The sequence below is a fragment of the Sus scrofa genome, chromosome 1 (genome assembly GCF_000003025.6).
Source record: "Sus scrofa isolate TJ Tabasco breed Duroc chromosome 1, Sscrofa11.1, whole genome shotgun sequence".
NCBI lineage: Eukaryota > Metazoa > Chordata > Mammalia > Artiodactyla > Suidae > Sus > Sus scrofa.
In genome coordinates, this window is record NC_010443.5 from 50211286 (window position 1) to 50227995 (window position 16710).

Here is a 16710-nt window from a genome sequence, read left to right on the forward strand (position 1 = left end):
TCCAATCCAGGAACATGGAATATCTTTCCATTTCTTTACATCTTCTTTAATTTCTTTGATTAATGTTTTATAGTTCTCGTCACATAAGTCCTTTACTTCCTTGGTCAGGTGTATTCCGAGGTACTTGATTTTTTGAGGTGCAATTTTAAGAGGTATTATTTTTGTATTCCTTTTTTAATATTTCATTGCTGGTATACAGAAATGCGACTGACTTCTGAATGTTAATCTTATATCCTGCTACTTTGCTGAATTTATTAATCAGTTCAGGTAGTTTTGGGTTGAGTCCTTAGGGTTTTCTATGTATAGTATCATGTCATCTGCATACAGTGACAGTTTGATCTCTTCTCTTCCTATTTGGATGCCTTTTATTTCTTTTGTTTGTCTAATCGCTGTGGCTAGGATTCCAAAACTATGTTGAAGAGCAGTGGTGAGAGTGGGCATCCCTGTCTTGTTTCAGATTTGAGTGAGAAGGCTTTCAGTTTTTCCCCATTGAGTATTATATTTGCTGTGAGTTTATCATAAATGGCTTTGATTATGTTCAGGAATGTTCCCTCTATACCCACTTTGGCGAGGGTCTTGATCATGAATGGATGTTGGACTTTGTCAAATGCTTTTTCTGCATCTATTGAGATGATCATATGATTTTTGACCTTTCTTTTGTTAATGTGGTGTATGACGTTGATTGATTTGCGTATGTTGAACCATCCTTGTGAACCTGGGATGAACCCTACCTGGTCATGGTGTATGATCTTTTTGCTATGTTGTTGGATTCGGTTGGCTAAGATTTTGTTGAGAATTTTTGCATCTATATTCATCAATGATATTGGCCGATAGTTTTCTTTTTTGGTGGTATCTTTGTCTGGTTTTGGAATGAGGGTGATGGTGGCATCTTAGAATGTCTTTGGGAGTGTTCATTCTTCTTCAACCTTTTGAAAAAGTTTAAGGAGGATGGGCACCATATCCTCTTTATATGTTTGGTAGAATTTGCCTGTGAAGTCACCTGGTCCTGGACTTTTATTTGTAGGGAGTGTTTTTTATGACATCTTCAATTTCATTTCTAGTGATCGGTCTGTCCAGTTGGTCTGTTTCTTCTTGATTCAGTTTTGGCAGGCTGTAAGATTCTAGAAAACTGTCCATTTCTTCCAGATTGTCAATTGGTTGGCATATAGTTGTTCATAGTATTCTTTTATGGTATTTTGTATTTCTGCTGTATCCGTTGTGATTTCTCCTTTTTCATTTCTAATTTTGTTTATTTGGGTTATTTCTCTCCTCTTCTTAGTGAGTCTAGCCAGGGGTTTGTCAATTTTGTTTACCTTTTCAAAGCACCAGCTCTTAGTTTTATTAATTTTCTCTATTGTTTTTTGAATCTCTATTTTATGATTTCCTCTTTGATCTTTATAATTTCCTTCCTTCTGCTGACTTTAGGTCTTTTTTGTTCTTTTTCTAATTTGTTTAGGTGGAGGGTTAAGTTATCAATTTGAGGTCTTTCTTCTTTTTTTGAGAAAGGCCTGCATCGCTATGAATTTCCCTCTGAGCACTGCTGTTGCAGTGTCCTATAGATTTTGAGAGGTTGTGTCTTCATTATCATTTATCTCCAGGTATTTTTTAATTTCCTTCTTGATTTCCTCATTGACCCATTGGTTTTTTAGTAGCATGTTGTCTAGCCTCCATGTAGTGGGTTTGTTCTCATTTTTTTTCCTGTGGTTGATTTCTAGTTTCACACCATTGTGTTCAGAGAAGATACTTGAAATAACTTCAATGCTTCTAAATTTGTTGAGGTTAGCTTTGTGTCCCAATATGTGGTCAATTCTTGAGAATGTTCCATGAGCATTTGAGAAGAATGTGTATTCTGATTTTTTTTAATGTAGTGTCCTGAAGATGTCAATTAAGTCTAAATTTTCTATTGTTTCCTTTAGGATCTCTGTTGCTTTTTTGGTTTTCTGTCTAGAGGATCTGTCCGTTGATATGAGCAGGGTATTAAAGTCTTCTATTGTGACTGTATTCCCATCAGTTTCTCCCTTTACGTATCTGGGTGCTCCTGTATTTGGGGCATGTATGTTAACGATAGTAATATCCTCTTATTGGATGGATCATTTAAACATTAAATAGTGTCTTTCTTTATCTTTCTTTATGTCTTTTGTTTTAAAGTCAATTTTTTTCTGATATGAGTGTTGCAACTCCTGCTTTCCTGTCATGTCTATTGGCATGAAATATTTTTTCCCATCCTTTCACTTTCAATCTATATGTGTCCTTTGTCCTAAAGTGGGTTTCTTGTAGGTAGCAGATTGAAGGTTTTTGCTTTTTTATCCACTCAGCCACTCTGTGTCTTTTGATTGGAGCATTCAGTCCATTGACATTTAAGGTGATAATTGATAGATGATTATTTATTGCCATTTTGAACCTCGTGTTCCAGTTGATTCTATGATTCTCCATTCTTCCTTTCTTTTTTTGGTTGTATGGTCTCAAATTATTTTCTGCTTGAGTGTTTTTCTTTTCATTTTTTGCAAATGCAATGTTTGGTTTTGATTTGTGGTTGCCCTCTTTTTAAAGAATGCTAACCCCTTCCTATAATTATGTGTTTTAGCCTGATGGTCCCGTAGGTTCAAACACTTCATTACTATACTAAAATTAAGAAGATAAACAGACAAAAGAAAGAAAGAAAGAAGAAGGAAGGAAGGAAGGAAGGAAGAAAGAAAGAAAGAAAGAAAGAAAGAAAGAAAGAAAGAAAGAAAGAAAGAAAGAAAAGAAAGAAAGAAAGAAAGAAAAGAAAAATTTTTTAAAAAAAGAGAATCTATTTCCTCACATCCCTTGCCCACATTTTATGATTTTGATGGCTCTTTTTTTTTCTTTTTAATTTTATTTTGTTTTAAACATGTTCATGATTAGATCTGTATGCTGGCTTAACTGAGTGACTGCTCCCTGATTGTGGCTTCCTCAGTCCTTTCTTTTTGGTTTAGAGAAGCCCTTCCAATATTTCTTTTAGCTGGGTTTTGTATTGCTGTATTCTTCTAGCTTTTGTTTATTGGAAAAAAAAATTTATTTCCCCTTCTATTTTAAATGATATTCTTACTGGATAGAGTATTCTATGTTGCATATTTTTTCCTTTTAGCTCTTTAAATATCTCTTGTCATTCCCTCTTGGCCTGTAGAGTTTCTGAAGAGAAATCAGCTGATAACCTTATGGGGATTCCCTTTAGGTAACATTTTGCTTTTCTCTTGCTGCCTTTAGGATCCTCTCTTTATCACTAACTTTTGCCATTTTTATGATGTGTCTTGGTGTGGGTCTATTTGGGTTCAACTTGTTTGGGGCCCTCTGTGCTTCCTATATCTTGAAATCAGTATCCTTTAGATTTGGGAAGTTTCCAGTGATAATTTCTTCAAATATATTTTCCATTCCCTTATCTTTTTCTGCACCTTCAGGAATTCCTGTTATGCCTAAATTGTCTGGCTTTATATTATCCCATAGGTCTCTTATATTGCTTTCATGTTTTTTCATTTGGTTTTCTGTCTGCTGTCCTGTTTGGATGATTTCCATTATTCTATCTTCCACATCACCAATTCGTTCTTCTGAATTATTCATTCTGGTTTTTATTGCCCTTAGCTCAGTTTGTATCTCTGCAAATGAATTTTCTAGCTTTTCTTGGCTCCTCCTTATATTTTCTAGTTCCTTTCTGAGGGTATCTGCATTACTGTTCATATCTTCTCTTAATTCCTTCAGTATTTTCACTATTTCCCTTTTGAACTCCAGGTCTGTCAGACTGCTGAGGTCTATTTCATTGTTGACTGCTTTAGGTGAGATCTCCTGTTGGTTTAACTGGGGGTGGTTTCTCAGCTTCTTCATCTTGCTTGTTGTTTTCTTTTTCTTGGTGGAGTTGTACTCCCCGTAGCTAGGCAGGGTTTGCCTTGGCACTGCTGTGGAATGTTTCCAGGAGGCTGGCGTTATTGGTCATCTTCTTTGAGGCAGCGTGGGTTTTCTTGGGGGTGAGCGGGGCTGACAGTGTCTCTCTGAAGCAAAGGAGCACTTCCTGAGGGCAGACTGGACTGGAAGGTCCGCACTGCGATGGAAGCAGATTTCATGCGGCTGGGTAGAGCTTGCTCTGGTGTTACTGGGCTGTGGGGCTCTTCTAGGGGGCTGGCGGTGCTGGTCAGCTGTTCCACACCCCAAGGGCAGGAGTAGCCAGCTGGGCCACTGAGAACCCAAAGGGCTCTTCCCCAGGGCAGCAGGGATTGGCAGGATCACACGGCAGTGGAGGCAGATTTGCATGGCCAGGCCGAGCCTGTACTAGCTTTTCTGGGCTGCAGGCCTTTTCCCGGGGGCTGATGGTTCTGGGTGCTGCTCTGCAGGGTGTAGCCCCTCCAGAGGGCAGGCAGGCCAGGGCAGGAAAGCCCCTGCAATGGTTGGCTTCCTGCAAATGGTGAGGCCAGCCCTCTGGGATGGCAGGCAGCCTCAGGTCGGGTGCACACGCACATTGTAGGAGAGGGGGGATGCACTGGGAAGCACAGCTTTCTGATAGCTGATGGGCAAGTGAGCTCACTGTGGTGTGGGGAGTATTCTATGGTGGCCTACCCCTCCTCCTCTCCCCTCCCCAACACTGGAGCCTTGTTTCTCCTGCAGATCCAGCTCTTCTCTCAGGTTCCCTCTGATGTGGCTTTCCACCCCCAGCCCTTAGCATATTGCTCCCTGCACCCACAATGCTCAGCTTCCTAGTCTCCCAGGCACTCTCTGCCCTGACAACTGGACAGACTGGTTCCTGGTCCCCCAAGCAGTCTCAGCACCGCCCACCCCAGCTCGTTCCCTGGGACTAACTTCCGGAGCTGAGGTCTCCGTGCCCAACCCTCACCCAAGCGTCTCCATTTTTGGTGACTGTGCCAAACAGATGATCTGTTTGGTTCTCATTCTGCTCTTCAGAACTCAGACTTACTGCTGTGCTCTTCTCTGCATCTGGAGATCCCTCCGATTCGGTTCATCTTTCCGTCCATCAGGTGACTTCCAGGGAGTGGGATCCCTTTCTCCTCCACAGTTCCCTTTCGGCTCTGATTCCCCTTCTCTCACTCTCCTCTTTTCTCTTGTTTTACCCAGATATGTCACGAGATTCTTGCCATTGTTGAAGTTTAGGTTCTCCTGCCAGCGATTAATTGCTGTTCTGTGTGAGTTGTTTAACCTGTAGATGTGGGTTTTTTTGTTGTGTTTGTGGGAGAGGGCAAGCATATCCCCCTACTCTTCCACCATCTTGCCTTTCCTCTGAATAGACATTTCTCCAAGGAAGATATACAGATGGCCAACAAGCACATGAAAAAATGCTCAACATCCCTGATTATTAGATAAATGCAAATCAAAACTACCATGAGATACCACCTCACACCAGTCAGAATGGCCATCATTAGTAAGTCCACAAATAATAAATGCTAGAGGGGGTGTGGAGAAAAGGGAGCTCTCCTGCACTATGGTGGGAATGTAAACTGGTACAGCCACTGTGGAGAACAGTATGGAGGTATCTTGGAAAACTATGCATAGAACTACCATATGACCCAGCAATCCCACTCTTGGGCATCTATCCGGACAAAACTCTACTTAAAAAAGATACATGCCCCCGCATGCTCATTGCAGCACTATTCACAATAGCCAAGACATGGAAACGACCCAAATGTCCATCAATGGATGATTGAATTAGGAAGACGTGGTATATATACATAATGGAATACTACTCAGCCATAAAAAAGAACAAAATAATGCCATTTGCAGCAACATGAATGGAACTAGAAACTCTCATACTGAATGAAGTAAGTCAGAAAGAGAAAAACAAATACCATATGATATCACTTATATCTGGAATCTAACATACAGCACAAAGGAACCTTTCCAAAGAAAAGAAAATCATGGACTTGGAGAATAGACTCATGGTTGCCAAGGGGGATAGGGAGGGAGTGGGAGGAATTGGGAGCTTGGGGTTAATAGACGCCAACTATTGCCTTTAGGATTCTAATATTTTTCAAAGATTAGTCTTTTTGCCAATATAAAAACCTCTAGCACATATTTTCTCACATTCACAAAAAGAAAAAAAAAAAAAAAAACAGACCATGCATCTACTTTACCCATTAGTGTAAAAATTATCAAAATGCCCCATATATTTCTTAATTCATGGGGAGGTTTCACCAATTTTGTGAATTAAGAATTATCCATTCATATTTAAGCAGCCACCCTGGCAATTTTTTTAGTGTTCTTCAGAATTAACGAGACTTGTTTCATCTGTAAAGGCCATCTCTGGTTCTGCCACCAATAAGCAGAAGTTGTATATGAAGAGAAAGTGATGATTTTAAAAAAGGATGTAAACAGAGGTTATGGGAAAAAAATGCCTCAAATATATTAAATACAACTAAATTCATTTATAATAAGAGAAACATAAACTAAAATAGCTCTGAGGTACTAGTTTTAACTTGCAAGATTGGCAATCATCTTAATCCTTTTGGATATATACCCAGAAGTAGGATTTTTGGATCCTATGGTAACTCTGTTCTTAATTTTCCCAGTAACCTTTTAACTGTTTCTCATAGTGGCTGCACCATTATACATTCCCACCAACAGTGTGTAAAGGCTCCATTTTTTCACATTTTTGTCAACACTTTTTTTTTTTTTTAACAGTAGTCATTTTAACAGATGTGAGGTGATATTTCATTGTGGTTTTGACCTGCATTTCCCTGATTAGTAGTATTGAGCATCATTTCATGTGACAAACTATAGCCAAGATGTAGAAACAACCTGGATGTCCATTGAAAGATAAATGGATTTTTAAAAATATGGTAGATATGTGCAATGGAACAATTGTGCAGTTGTTCACATTCAGTCTTGTATGTGCAGTTCAGCCTTTAAAAAAGAAGGAAAAGCTGCCCTATGCAACAACATGAATGAACCTAAAGGTTATAAACTAAATGAGATAAGCCGGTCAAAGAAAACAAGATGCTGCATGATTTCCCTTGTATCACATAGCTAAAATGGTCAAACTCATAGAAACAGAGAATAGACTGGGAGTTGCCAGGAGCTGGGGGGATGGGAAATTAGGGAGGGGCTGTAAAATGGGTATAAAATTTCTGTTACATAAGATTAATAATTGCTAGAGATCTGCTGTACAACTTCATGCCTACAGTACCAATGCTCTACCGTGCACTAAAAAAATTTAAGAGAATATACCGCATCTTAAAATTGTTTGTCATCATAAAAAAAAATAGATTGGCAAAAGTCTAAAAGCTTGATAGAATAGCACATGGGCAAAAATGTAGAGAAACACATTCATACATTCTGAGAGTATGTCCAGATACAATCTCTGTGAGGACAATTTGATGCCGTATATCCACATTTCAAATTTTCTTTGAACCAGAAACTATAGCTGCAGATAGATTCACTCATTATGAAATTCTGTACACACAAGGCTATTTATTTCAGCATTATTCCAAGTAGTATAAAAATAGGGACAGTCTAATTCCCAACTACAGGTGAATGGTTAATGGAGTTATATTGTTATTCTTATTTTATAAATATAAATGTTCACGTTTTTATGACTGTGTATTGGTATTTGCAGAATCAAGTGTATATTTTCCTTTCCTGAATATTTTTGTTGTTTTGTTTTGTTTTGTGGTGTTTCTAGTTGTCTTTCTGTTTTCCCTGTAATTATCTTCCATGTCTTTCAGATTCCTCACCAAGTCTCTCATTTTGGGGAAGTCCCATTCAGACCTCTTACTCCATCATTGGTTAATATCTTCCTAGGTCAACTATAAAATTCTCATTCTGTGGCCCCCTTTATTTCCTGGGTTGATTCTAGTGCTTCTTTTATTTGTCATTTCCTTTCTTGGTTTTACTGTTTTATCTATGAGTATAACTTCAAGCAAATTATTAAGAAAATGTGAAAAGGAGGTACATTTTCTGAGATTTAACATGTCTAAAAACGTTTTTATTCTACTTTCACACTTCATTTATAGTTTGTCTTGGTACAGAATTCTAGGCTGAAAATTGTTTCCATCAGAATTATAAAGGTTTTACTGCATTGTCTTTTAGCATCACTGTTGTTGCTGAGAAATATAATGCCTTAAGAATTTTTTTCTTCCTGTTTTCCTAAGAAGAGGGAAAGCAAGAATTCTGGTATGATTAATGCACCATTCTTCCCCCAAAACTCTTCATTCAAGGGAACAGAACAGAAGGACTTTTCTTCCATTCCTTTTCTGGTTGGGCAGAACTACTCTTGCATCTGCTCCTTCCTCTGACATGGTTAAATTTTATGATCTCTGAGAACATCTTTCAGTATGTGGTGATGAGGTAGTTGATGTTTAGAAACACTCTTGTGTTAATAGAGCCTAATTTCCATCCCACTGTCTGTGTGAACTCAACAATGCTTTCTTGAATATCAGAAGTTGAATATTGACTCTTCCATTTCCTATACATTTATACTATTGTTATTTTAATTTCCTGAGAAAAAAAGATGCCTCTGGAAGAAAAGAGGCCAGTAGAAGGAAGTTAAAAAGTGAAAAGTCTTCAACATGTATTTTTAATATTTAGAAAAAAAAACTTTATTACAATGTGGAACATTTTCCTCTCTTGGAAGCTTGGTTTTCATCACCTTACTCAACTGCAGCTTACTTAGCCTCATATTGTATAAACCATCTTCACAGTTATCTAATTAAATTCCTAAGTCTTTCATGTGGTGTGTGAATATTTCTGTACAGATTTACATTTTGATCTCAACTTTACCAGCTTGTTGCCTTGGGTCTGGTCACTTATGTTCCACAGCCCAAATGTGAACATTATTGATAATATCAAATTTGGAATGACATCTCTTCTATCCTGCTGTCCATTCTTCAGTAGACAACAGAGCCTTGAATCAACTAAAATCAAACTAATTCATTTGGAGTTCCTGTTGTGGCTCAATGGTTAACGAATCAGACTAGGAACCATGAGGTTGCGGGTTCAATCCCTGGCCTCGCTCAGTGGGTTAAGGATCTGGCGTTGGGGTGAGATGTGGTGTAGGTCACAGACGTGGTTTGGATTTCGTGTTGCTGTGGCTGTGGCATAAGCCAGTGACTACAGCTCTGATTCGACCCCTAGCCTGGTAACCTCCATATGCCGCAGGTACGGCCCTAGAAAAAGACAAAAACAACAACAACAACAACAACAACAAAAAAAACAAAACTAATTCATTTATTAAGGTAGAGCCAACATGAAGCAAATATAAAGATTTTCATAACCAAGAATAATCACAAATATGAAATTTAAAAAATGTTGTTACTTATGACAAATAAATGAAAGCAAGTTAAGAATAATTGCCAAAAATGAAACTACATTATTTGAGATAATATAGGCATTTTTAATAACTTGATTAGATCTATTTATTATTAATTGTTTGCATAGATATTTTAATCTCTGCAGTTCATGTTTTTTCAAAAACTAAGTACTTAAGCCTCATCAATGTGAGACAAATTAAAGAAAGGGCTTATATTTCTTTTTCTGATGAAGGTCAAACTCCTCCAAATAGAAGTACAGCATCTATTTTGTAGTACTACCATGTAAGAATTTTAAATAACTTGGATTATTTTGGTATCCAGTGGAATTTGTGGGTGAAGAATGTAAATTTCTAAACTGGAATTTCCAAACCTATGGCAATTAATGTTTTCACTACAGCAAAAGTACCAAGAGAAGTGTAAAGAATTGTAATCTTAGCAATCATTCATCCATTCAAGACCTACTAAGTGCAATCAATTTTGCTAGATAATATGCAAAGGGGAAAGGAACTGAGCATATATATACAGTGAAATGTTCATAACAGGAGGAAAAGTCATTGTTGGAGGAAAGTGTGTGGGAAGTACAGATGTCCCACAACATTCCAGATTCACAGACTGTATGTTGTATTATTTCATTTATAATATTTCTACTTTTGTAGGTTGAATCAATGGTAACTGAGAATGTGCTATTTCAAATCTATATAATAAAATGAAATATGATTTCTGAGCCCAGAAAACAGAAAAATATTTTTAAAATTTATCCCTGTAACCACAAAGAATGATCATAATTCATTATGTCTTGTGTCTAAAATGCTGCCAGAGCTTTTGAATGAAATTGTTAAGTTTTGAAAGCACCACAAATGACCTCTATTTTTTAAATTGTTGAAGGTAAGATAAAATTGTCCATCCAATTATGGAACCTGTTTACTGTAACTGAGAATGATTGAAACATTCCTGTCCACACAAATATTTCATAGTTTTCTTTCTGGTGACAGCTTTTATTCTTCTCTTGTCAGTGTTACTGGAAAGGTTTGCAAGGGCTGTTTAATATTGAAAAGATCCTATTATTCTCCAATTCAAAAACATCTATTTCTTAGTGTGTGCTGACAACTGCTGATGATAAAATGATAGGTTTTTTATATATAACATAGAATTCCTTTCTGAATACATACACACCCTAAGATATATTCTTTCCTGTGTCCTGATAATTCTATGAAATAACATAAAATTGGTCACTCCTTTAATTTCTAATTATAGAAATTCTGTGTGTGTGTGTTTGTGTGTGTGTGTCTTTTTTAGGGCCACACCTGTGGCATATGGAGGTTCCCAGGCTAGGGTCGAATCACAGCTGTAGCCGCTGGCCTACACCACAGCCATAGCAACACCAGATCCAAGCCTCATCTGTGACCTGTACCACAGCTCACGGCAACGCCAGATCCTTGACCCACTGAGCGAGGTCAAGGATTGAACCTGCATCCTCATGGATACTACTCAGATTCCATTCTGCTGAGCCACGATAGGAACTCCTCATTATAAACATTCTTAAATGCCTCTTCAGAACTGATATAAAAATTACTTCCCATGACTATGGACTGTATGTCTGTTGTATTTTTACTTACTTGCTTTTTGTGTTTTGTTCTGATGTCTCCAACTTATAAAATTGGTTTCCATTGTTCCCATATTAAAGGCATGAAATTTTCTGTAAAAATATATATAAGCTCTCTTTTCCATCTTAATTTTATACACAGTATTTGAAAGACAAAAAACATCCTAGTGGTATTCTAAGAATTTATGCAGATTCTGCTTAATCTTATGTTTCAGGCCTATGAAGCATTTCTAAAGCAATAATCATAACACTTAAAATACACTTACTTGCATAACATTTTTGTTGAAGTGGGTTTTAGGGATCATATATTCTCCAACATTCCTGGCAGGGGACTACAATGAATACTTTAAAATGAAACTTCCTTTTTTTTTTTTTTTTTTTACTTCAGTTCCTTTCTTTGATTGAGAAGTTATGTATATATCTTGCCTTCATCTCACAAATGAAAATATGTTCAAATGCAATTAATCTAGCCTATTAACTCTACTAAACATATGCTGTATTTGTTAAACACTTCAGAATTCTGCTCTGAACCAGTTAATTCTAAGTAATTTCTCAGTTAAATATTTACATGGGCTTCCATGATGATAAGCTCTCGCCTGTTTTAAATAATCAGCAGATTGTCCAGAGAGGGCTATGTGAAATGTAACACACTGTAATAGAGATCCACTGGGATTTAAAATGGTTTAGCTGGCTGGGACTGTTTTTTGCTAGTTTTATCCTAGCTAAAAGAGGTAACAGCGTTATGAATTCTTTTCCTTGTCAACATTTTTAATGTCCAGAAATCTACTAAAAAAAGAAAAAAAGAATGAATGCCTAAATAGACTAAGCAGATGTTTACATTATGAACATCCTAAATACATTTGTCTGTTTCTCTGTCAGAAAAGCAATAAATCTTTATGTTTGTGGAATTTTAGGAATAACCCAATTTGAAGTTATCTTCACAGCAGACTAAGTAGATGGAAAAAGTAGAAAAAAAAATGTATTGGCATTATTCTTCACCAAATTAAATTGAAGAAGAAAATAATACACAGGCTTTGCAAATTTGCAATGTGTACAAAAATACTTAAGATGTGTCTAACTAGAAAAATGGTATAAACCTGTAAAACATCAAATAGTGATCAAAGATTTAAATAACTTTTGTAAGAGATGATTTCAGATGTGGAAATGATTAATTCTTAAATGAAGTGTAAGACATCAGATTGATCACTCTAGATGAGAAATACAGATGAGACTGAAAGTCCTTCAATGTGGTATTTAAGCCCAAGTTTTGAAAATACACATGACTATATGTAGACCAGAAAGCCATTTCCTGCCACAACCACTCGATATTATTCTGTCTCTATTTTCCTCCTTATGACCCGATTTTATAAGTATTTATTGAGTCTCTTCTGTAAGTGTGGTAAAGGATAGAAAAAAATGATTCTCTGACTTCTGAAGTCATAGTCAACTAAGAGGATTAGTAAAGCACACACGTGGGAGCATTTATAGGATCAGAGTAAGAAGGAACTGTGGGAGGGGTTCTGAGACAAATGCTTTACTCCACCCAAGTTTAAGTAGGTGCTTAGGTGTATCTGTAATTTTCACAGTGAAAAGTAAATACTTTGTTTGATTTTAATAAATGCAAGGAGTAGTGAGCTGCATAATTGTAAATCATGAATCATCCCTAAGATTCAATTTCTCATTTCTGAGATTTTTCTGTGTTTGATTGACCTATGTTTTACTAATGACAATATTGATATTATTTTTCTTCATAAATGGCAACTAATATTCAGTAAATACAGCTCAAAAATATTCTGAATATTAATGTAACATGGCTAGGATTAAAACTTGGTCATGGATAATTCAAATAGAGAGTAATCTGCTGGAGATTACAAGTAATCCCCCTTTTTCCTCAAATTCCTTGCTGAGTCCCAGACTTAGCAAAGGAAAGGGGTGGGGAAGTGTTCAGAACCGTGACCATTCAGGACATATAGGTGGGTTTATTTGTGTGAGTATCAAATCTTACTTTTGGACTTTTCACTCAAAAGGTTCTCGTAAATATTTTTTGAATCCATTGAATACATTCCAAATCAAGTTTAGTATTTTCATCTTATGTAGGCTTTTGCTGTATAATTTATCCAGCTAGTAAAAGGAATGGAATTTTGATTATATGTGGCTTAGAAATTAATTGTACTCCCTTGATGAATGTTTAGGGTGTGTATGTTTTAGTTGCTCATGTTTAAAAACACTGAAAGAGTGTCAACATTTGGATGGATATCAGAAATGTTATACATAAGTTTGACTATTCATGAAATGATAATAGTTTCCTAAGGGTAAAGGGGAAGAATTTAATCTGGAGCCAAGATTGTGCCAATCTTATAAAAAATGACACAACTCCCTGTAATTATATTGTAATTAATACTATGTACATTTGGACTTCAAAATTTGTTTTTCCTATACATGCTAGGAATTTACCATCCTAAAGTTGACTAATTAACCACCTTTCCTTGGTTATAGATCTATGGCATGTATTTTTGGTAAAAACAGGACAGATCACTTTTTTCGTTCCCTGGTTTTATTCCTGCCTAAACTAATAAAACATAGGCTCTTTACACCCCTGTAACATTAAATTGTTCCAAAAAGAACTAAAATAAATTGAAGTAATAAATACATACATTTTATGAGCCTTTTTGTGGAGAAAGATTAAGAACAATTTGGAGAATATTGAGGATTGGTGATACATGCAGAGTTTTTTTTACTAATGCTTTTTTAAAATTAGTTACAGTAATTTATACTAAACTCTGACAATTTAAATGAAAGGAAAGCTATATAAATGAAAATTTTAAATATATTTTAATTATTTCTATTCTCAATAAAATTAGATGGTAAAATTAATATGTGTTATGACATTTATGAAAATTTAGTTTCTATAAAAAAACAAAAACATACGCATACATAAATAATCATAGGTCATCACAAGCATATCTGATGTTTTAGTGTAAAGGTAGCCATGAATTTTAAAGAGAAAGGTCATGTTATAAAAATGAATCCTTTTAAAAATTAGATTATAAAGAATGTTTCTCCTGGAATGAGGATGAAATCAGATATGTTCGAATATGTATTACTAGCTTTCTCATTTATTCCAAAGCATTTAAGGTATTTAATATATAATACGTTAACCATAAATATAAAACTCTTTGAAAATTACTGGTTTTACCCAAAAGCTTTTTTTTTTTTTTTTTTTTTAACAGTGAATTGATTTCCCATTATGATTTTTTTTTCACTCAGGCACTAACAGGCACCTAATGTTGAATAAGACACAGATTCTTCCTGTTGTAATTAGAGCCTGGTGAATCATTATCTGAATAACCTTTAAAATAGACTTATGAAAAGTATTTTAAAGGACAAGTACGAGGCACTTCAAGACATGAAACAAGGTGTTCATCTCTTTATGTGGAAAATCAGGGAAAGTGAGGCTGGGTTTTCTTAAGATCACTTTGGCTGTGATGTGAAGGATGAAGGGTCTATGTCTAGAGTCACCTGGGAAGCTCTTAGAGATGAGCCAGAAGGAAAGGATAATGCAGCAGAAGGAATGGAGAGAAATAGGCGGATCCAAATCTATTTTGGAGCTACATCAATTGGACTTGTTGAGGAGTGAGGGAGGAAAGGATGGAGGATGAGTTCTAGATACCTGGCAGGAACCCTTGCAGGATGGTATGTGGGTTTACTGAGTTGGGGGCGCTGGAAGAGGACCCAGTTCTTGTGGGAGGATCCTAAATGTGGCGTCGCTCTGCTAAATTCAGATGCTGGTGAGAGAGCAAAGTGGGTGTGTCAAGCAGGCAGTTGGATCTGTGTGGATCCACAACCCGAAGACAAAGTGGGTTATAAATCTTATCATCATCGGCCTAGTGAATCCAAAGCCCATGGTGTATGAGATCATGCTGGGAGGATATAGACCTGGGAAGAAAATGGTCCTAAACCACCACATTGAAAGGTTGAATAGGGAAGGAAGAAGCAGCAGAAGAGGCTAAGAAGCTTTTGGAGAGTTAACAAGCAGCAATCAAAGCTAAAGGCTATTAAGAAAGCAGTAGCATCATTTTGATTTTCATGCTGAGAGAGAATTCCTGTGTAATAATAACTATCTGTGAGAATCAGGAGACAAAACTTCCAGGTTAGCAGCACCTGGGATTTCCTGGGCCTTTTGTATGATCAGAAAAAAAAAAATGGTTATTTTATTCTACCACTTAACAATATTCTGAGAAAATATTAAATAATGTCTATGATACTAAAAATTAAATGTTATGAATAGACATATATTGCCACCAATGTCATAACCAGGTTTTCTTAGAGGATAGTCACAGAGTTACTCTCAACAAAAAACGTCGTTGCATTTATAGAGTTTAAATATCTGAAGAGGAGGTTTTGGGGTTTTTTTTTCCTGCCTGCAGATGTTGTTACCATTTATTGATGGCAGTTTGATTAAATGTGTGTCCATAAGGTGAGAGTCGTCACTGGGAGTGAACACTCGGTCTCATGTGGTTTGGAATCACCTTTTTTTAAGTTTTCTGGTGTTAATTTCAAAGATAAACCAGTTAAAGAAGGGTGAGTCATCATTATTAATGTATTATAATAGTCTAAGCTTGGAAGAGCTCAAATCACTTTAAAAGTTTTGTATAGTCAATATAGTAGGTATTAATTGTCACAATATTCTTCGTGAGGAAGGTGTACTTGAAACAGCCCATTAATATGTGCCCTTTTTTCCTCATAGGGTTCCCTGGGGATACAAGGCCCCCAAGGTCCACCTGGAAAAGAAGGTCAGAGGGTAAGTAAACTCCGAACAACTGGCAGGCATTACTAACTCAGGGGCTGCTTATTTCTGAACACTTGCAAAAAAAAAACCAAAATACAGCAACCAGGTGGGCCTAAGGAGAATATCAAATATCTGAAAGCCAAAATTTGAGATTTGAGATTTTGACCAAACTTCGACAATCCAGAAAATTCTATTTATTTTCCAGATTGGTAGCACAAATGTGGAGATACAGTTTGGGTGAAATGAATTAACCATAATTTGATCTTGAGCAAATTGGTCATATTTTGGCAGTTTTGTGTTAAGCTCATCTTTGCAGAGTTAAGTTTGATGGATATCTTTGTGGAGTTTTGGTCTGTTCATGAATTCTGCAAAGATTGTGTATATGAAGTACATTCTGCAGCCAAATTAAATTATTGACATTAGTGACTCTTTGTAGTCACTTTTACTGCCTTTGAGATAAAAAGTGTAGTAGGTGAATATGTTGTACTTGCCATGGGAATAAGCAATCACCTTCTAATGCAATTAGGTTTACTGGCTCCCAGTAAAAGGACCTCCTGCGGTGACAGTTGCTCAGCTCTTCATGAATACTATCTGCAATGGGGCATCCCAATTCTTGTGGCTAATTGTTATTAATGATTTTCAAATCATGTTAAAGTCTACAAACATTTTGTGTGTGCTTTCTCATGAGTAGTAATATCAACTTTTTTTTTTCCTTGCTGTTGAGAACTGTACGACTCACAGAGTAGATGTCTTGCCCAAAGTCATAGAACTAATAAGAAGTCAAGCCAGGACTTGAATTTGACTCTTATTGTCACAGGATATTAGCCACAACTCTCTTTTTTACTCATTTTAATTTATTATTCCCAGTTCTGCCCTCTGGCAAATAAGTCCATTGCCTCAAATAGAATCCTTCAAATATTTGAGGACTAATGGTGTATTTTACCAAGAGCTCCCTTTTATCAGGTTAATCAAATCCCCATTCTCTTAGTTCTTTATGTTGTCTGCCTAACATGCTGATAGTCTTTCCCAGAAAACACTCATGGACTCTCATT

General features: G+C 36.4%; 1 protein-coding gene across 1 annotated transcript in view; it reads left to right on the forward strand.

The window, feature by feature from the left end:
* The window catches only part of COL19A1 (collagen type XIX alpha 1 chain), a 357863-nt gene that overhangs the window by 166892 nt on the left and 174261 nt on the right, over positions 1-16710 (forward strand). Inside the window, 1 exon segment of the mRNA XM_003121272.5 lies at positions 15617-15670. Coding sequence (XP_003121320.4) covers positions 15617-15670 — 54 coding nt within the window.